The 5,870-nt window shown below is 54.5% G+C and overlaps 1 protein-coding gene across 1 annotated transcript; it reads left to right on the top strand.

The window, feature by feature from the left end:
- Positions 1-294: 294 nt before the first annotated feature.
- Positions 295-3,634, top strand: IFI30 (interferon, gamma-inducible protein 30). Its single transcript, XM_008576695.1, has 7 exons — positions 295-429; positions 1,436-1,618; positions 1,707-1,781; positions 1,999-2,091; positions 2,889-3,041; positions 3,228-3,281; positions 3,368-3,634. Exons 1-7 carry the CDS (start codon positions 316-318, stop codon positions 3,428-3,430), a joined length of 735 nt encoding a protein of 244 aa, XP_008574917.1. The 5' UTR covers positions 295-315; the 3' UTR covers positions 3,431-3,634.
- Positions 3,635-5,870: the final 2,236 nt, after the last annotated feature.

The raw sequence follows: 5,870 nt of genomic DNA, 5'->3' as shown, positions 1-5,870 counted from the left end.
GGCTCGAGGTGCTTTTGTCCCAATCTCACAGGACTAGGCGGAGCTGTCTCCCCGGTGCGGAGGTGGGGCAGAGACCCGAGGGCAGCCTGAGGGCCCAGATTGGGGGCCCAGCACCTGGCGGCGGTGGGGGTGGGGATCGGGCTGGAAAGAGACACCTAGACAAAAAAGTAGAGTCATGAGATTCGCTGGCCCGCACCTCCGAGGGACGTGGGCACCGGGAGGCGGGCCCAGCTTGGGGGCTGGGCCACCACCCGCTTAAAGGCGGCTCCTTCCCCGGGCAGCCGCTCGTGTCGCCTCACCTTTAGCCCCGCCACGATGGCCCTGTCACCACTCTTGCAGTTCCTGCTGCTGTTGCTGCTGCTGGAGGTCCCCGCAGTGGCGCGGGCGTCCCCGCTGGATCCGTCCCCCGAGGGGGCGGCCTCCTGCAAGGTAGGGACGGCGACGCGGCAGGCGGGAAGAGGGGACTGGCGTCCTGGAAGGGCAGGCGGCTCTTCTCTCCCCAGACGCCACCAGGGAAAACCAGGGCACAGAGATGACGCTGTCCCGGCCGGTGCTGGGAAACCCCCCGTTCGAGTCCGCCACGCTGCAGCTCCACTGCCTACGACGAGTCGTTTCGCTTCCCCAGGCCGTGTCTGAGACCCCCGCCTGCCCGAGACCTCATTGAGCACCTGCTATGTACTTCTGGGGCAGGACCCGGGGTCGCCTCTTGTCGGCAGGCGGGGAAGCCCAGGCACGCCACGCAGCTGGCCCGTGACCGGCAGGCACTCTTGTCACTTACTGTATGCATTCCAGCGAGGGAGGGGCTCGCGTGTTTCTGGCGCGAGCAAGCAGATGCCCCAGAGAGCTGGCGACCTGCTCACAGCCCGCTGCCACCTCGCAGCTGAAGCCGGAAGTCAGCACGCATTAGGCGCCGCCTCTGCGCCGTCGGGCTCGGGAGGTCTCCATGTGGGTCCGCTGAGAGGAATAAATAGAGTCGGTGTGGGTGTAGAACCGTGCTCAGCTCGGGGGCCGCGGGTCTAGGAGTGAAGTGGCAGGAAATGACTATGCATTAGGCTCCTGTGGTATGCGCCTCCGAAAAGGTAGGGTTCAGGGCAATGGCCGGGAATGTACATGCCTTAAGCTCTTACTGCATACAGTCCTTCCGAGCAAGAGGTTTCACCTCCCCTGGAGGAAAGCAAGAGCTGTGCATACATTAAGTGCCTACTGTTTGCAAGGCTGTCACGTCCCTTTTGCAGACAAACTGAGATTTGGGAAGGTTTAGGGACATGGACACTGTAAAGCTTCAGAGTCAGGATTCCACCTGGCCAGGCCTGGGAGGACCACAGGATGAAGGGCCTATTGTTCACAGCTGTCTTTCTACAAAAATACCAAGTGGGGTTCAGCTGTCAGGAGTGCCCAGGGCTGCACCTGCCTCACACCACTCCCTCCTCCACAGGCCGGCGACCTGTGCCTGAAGGCGCCCCTCAAGGATCCCCATATACCTCTGGTCAACGTGAGCCTCTACTACGAGTCGCTGTGCCCGGGCTGCCGAGGCTTCCTGGTCCGAGAGCTCTTCCCAACGTGGCTGATGGTCATGGAGATCCTCAATGTCACACTGGTGCCCTATGGAAATGCTCAGGTGCATGGACACTGGGGAAACTGAGGCACATGGGCGTGGGGGGGAGGCACCCAGCTGGCCTTCCAGCATTCACACCGCTGCCTTGCAGGAAAGAAATGTCAGCGGCAAGTGGGAGTTCACATGCCAGCACGGCGAGCGGGAGTGCCAGCTTAACAAGGTGGAGGTGAGCAGCCCCCAGAGGCCCACACCGTGCGTGCATAGTCAGGAAATTGCCCATTGTATGGAAGGCAAAATTGAGGCTCCCAGCTCCATCTTCTGCCTTGTGTGCCTCTGTCTGATCACATCTTCACTCACAGTAGGCACCGGTGATTATTCTCAGAGGGTCTTGGGATGCTCTGAGCCCCCTCATGGCCTTGCCCGCCCCCTCTCTGGTCCCACAGGCCTGCCTGTTGGACATGCTGGAGGCGAATGTGGCCTTTCTGACAGTTGTCTGCCTGGAGGAATTGGATGACATGGAGAAAAATCTGAAACCGGTGAGCAACGCCCCTCATTCAGCACAGGGAGGGGGACAGGGACAGCAGGTGGACGCTGGCCTTCCTGGCATCTCGGCAGACCCAGGTTCAAGCCCTGACCGCAATCACCACTCCCTGTGAAGCCCCAGGAAATGGGCCTCCCCTCTCAAAGCCTCCATCTCTGAATCAGGGGAACTCGGGTCTCTTGGCATGAGTGGATCAGGAAGGACTTCTTGGAGGAGGAACCTCTGAGCTGGGCATGGAAGGATGAACAGGAATGTGCAGGGACCCAGATGATGGCGTGAGGTGATGACAGGACAGACCCTGCGTACTTCCCTGGAGGATTGTGAAAAATAACTCCCAAAGGAATGACTCATCCACATGATCATTAATTCATTCATCAAACATCCAGGCCATGCAAGAGGCCTCACCCCAATACACTCCCAATCTGATAGGATCAGAGCGAGGCTGGGAAGTGCAGAGGAGGAGAGGGCACTGAGGAGACACTAGGGAAGGAGGAGGAAGGGTATTCCTGGCAGAGGGAACAGCATCTACAGAAGCTCTGAGGAAAGTGAGACCCCATGAGGTGCAGTGGTTCCAGGTCTGGTCTTAGAGGGGTGGGAGGCAGGGGTAGCCTGAGCCTCTACACAGGCATGTATTGAGCACCCACCACGTATGGGCATTGTTGCATCTCTGTAAAGCCAACTGTCTCCTCTTCCCAATGAGGAAATAGGCTTGGCTTGGGGGCCAGTGAGGGGACCGTTGGGGAGATAACAGGGCAGAAGCTGAGGCAACACCACGACTCACCCCCCACCCAGTGCCTGGAGCTCTATGCCCCAAAGATGTCGCCAGATACCATCATGGAGTGTGCAACAGGGGAGCACGGGACTCAGCTCATGCACATCAATGCTCAGCTTACGGACTCTCTGCAGCCGCCCCACGAGTACGTTCCCTGGGTCGTCGTCAATGGGGTAAGAACACTCGTAGCCCTTAGCTCTGCCCCTTGGATGGGACCAGGGTGATGGATGTGCCCACTGGTCCAGGAGGCGGGTGGCAGGGGCCAGACTTGGGACCATTTGCAGCCCTCCTGGGCTGGGACCAGGATGCAGGGGTCAGGGCAGGTGGAATGATGTGACCCCCTGTCTCACTTTGTGCAGAAACCTTTGAAAGACTTGAGCCAGCTCCTGAGCCTCGTCTGCCAGTTGTATGAGGTAAGCTGAGCAGGAAGCAGTGGGATTTAGCTGGTGAGGTGGGGGGATCTCCCTCCAGGACTACAACTCACAGCCTTCCCCTCCAGGGTGAGAAGCCGGATGTCTGCCCATTTCTGGCCAGCTCACACAGGGAGGTCTGCTTAAAGTGACTGCAGGTGCCCCAGGAGGGTGCTGACGGAGGAAGAGCAAGAGCCCCACGGCCCCCCTCTTCTGATCTCTAACCCTCAGCAACTACTGCTCACCAGCTACATAACTTCTATGAATCCCATGAAACCCAGACCCAAAATTCTACCCCATGATCAAGAATCTTGTCCTACTGAAAATGGTGCTAAATTGAAACTAGTTTAACAAACTCTTCTGGATGTTGTGATTTATTTGATGAGTCAACAAATTCCCCTCCCTCAGACCTGCACAATGCTGGGGCCCCTGAGAGGCTTTATCCCAGGGCCCAATCCCTGAGGAGCACCCTGTCTAAGGTATACAGAGCCAGACAGACATCTCTAGTCCCACAGGGTCAGGGATGGACCACAGTGAGAGACCAGAGCTGGAGGAGCCCAGAAGGGGGAGTGAAGGCTTTGCATAGGGAAGAGGGGCATTGGGGCTGGGGATTTGAAGGTTGAGTAGGAGTTCATCAGGCAGAAAATGTATTCATTGGGCCAACCCTGTGGCTCACTCAGGAGAGTGCAGCTCTGTGAGTGCCGAGGCCGTGGGTTCGGATCCTATATAGGGATGGCCGGTGTGCTCACTGGCTGAGCGCGCAGTGCGGACGACACCAAACAGAGGCTTACGATCCCCTTACCAGTCACAAAAAAAAAAAAAAAAAAAATGTATTCATTAATTCAACAAACATCCCTACCACCCCCCTTGTGCTGACACGGAGTGATATGGATTGAGCCAGAGGATGGGAACGGGACCCAGGTAGGGACAAAAGATGGGCAGGGACTTTATCTGCATCTCTAGCATTTGAGGTCTGATCCAGCATTCTCTTATCCTTCCATTTTAGCAACTACAGGTAACAATAACCAAGAAAAAAAAAAAAAAAAAAAAAAAAAAAAAATGTATTCATTAATTCAACAAACATCCCTACCACCCCCCTTGTGCTGACACGGAGTGATATGGATTGAGCCAGAGGATGGGAACGGGACCCAGGTAGGGACAAAAGATGGGCAGGGACTTTATCTGCATCTCTAGCATTTGAGGTCTGATCCAGCATTCTCTTATCCTTCCATTTTAGCAACTACAGGTAACAATAACCAAGGGATTGAATATTTTGCTTTTTTCTTACTAGTTTTCATTTTCATGTGCATCTAGCAAACCAGCTTCCTGGGAGTTGGATCCATCTCTAAATTCCACTGGTAACTTTTACCTTTAGTAACTGAGTGCAGCACAGCTGTGGCTTCATACCATGGTGACCACGTGGCCATTCAGGATTCCTCATCCCCCACCTTTTCATCCTTTCTCTTACCAAAACACGTTTCCATGAGCCAGGGCCAGTCTAACAGATCCCACTTCTAATACCAAATGTTTGTGAAAAGGCACAAACTGTTTTTCCCCTGCTCTTACTCAGTAACAATCATCAACAAAGAATACTGACTTCTGTGACCAAATGTGTGGGGATTTCTTCTCGACTGCTAAGCAAACAACCAATTCTGCAGCGGACACCAGCTGGATGTTCTCCAATTCAATTCCGACACTATCTACCTGGAGACAGCATCAGATCCCACAGGTCAAGGGCTCAGTCCCCAAGACTTCCCCCCACTTCTGATGCCAATCACAAGATACAGGGTTTTGGGCCGGCCCGTGGCTTACTCGGGAGAGTGTGGTGATGAGAACACCAAGGCCATGGGTTCGGATCCCATATAGGGATGGCTGCTTAGCTCACTGGCTGAGCGTGGTGCTGACAACACCAAGTCAAGGGTTAAGATCCCCTCACTGGTCATCTTTTTAAAAAAAAAAAAAAAAAAAGATGCAGGGTTTTTTATCTGGACTTCTGACTAGCTATAAACTGGGGTTTCCAGAGCCCCCTCCTCAGGTTTGACTGGGTTGCTGAGCAGCTCACAGAACTCAGGGAAACACATACTTAAGTTTACCCAGGATTACAAAGGATAGAGAGGGAGAGAGGCACAGGGCAAGGCATGGAGGAAGGGGCGCGGAGCTTCCATGCCCTCCCTGGGCACGCCACCCTCCAGGAACCTCCATGTGCTCAGCTATCTAGAAGCTCTCCAAATCCTGTGCTCTTGGGTTTTTATGGAAGCTTCATTATGTAGGCATGATTGAATCAGGGATAACTGTGTTGAAATGTAATTGGGGCCAGCTGCCAAGAAAAAAAAATGTGATTGGACAAAAAGCAGATGGAAGGAGGGCAGGAGAAGGTCAGGGGGTAGCAAAATCCAGGAACCATGGACGAAAACCAATATGTAAATATCATATCACACCCGGCAAGCCACATATAAGGCCAGTTTTCCTGTGAGGTCTTTGTAAGCACTGGCTCCTCAAAGTCCAACTTAGTTTCTTTTTTTTTTTTAAAGATGACCGGTAAGGGGATCTTAACCCTTGACTTGGTATTGTCAGCACCACGCTCAGCCAGTG

This window comes from Galeopterus variegatus, unplaced genomic scaffold (genome assembly GCF_000696425.1).
Source record: "Galeopterus variegatus unplaced genomic scaffold, G_variegatus-3.0.2 Scaffold1390, whole genome shotgun sequence".
Taxonomy (NCBI): domain Eukaryota; kingdom Metazoa; phylum Chordata; class Mammalia; order Dermoptera; family Cynocephalidae; genus Galeopterus; species Galeopterus variegatus.
Note: the sequence above shows the minus strand (reverse complement) of the source record. Positions and strands in the feature narration are given on the sequence as shown.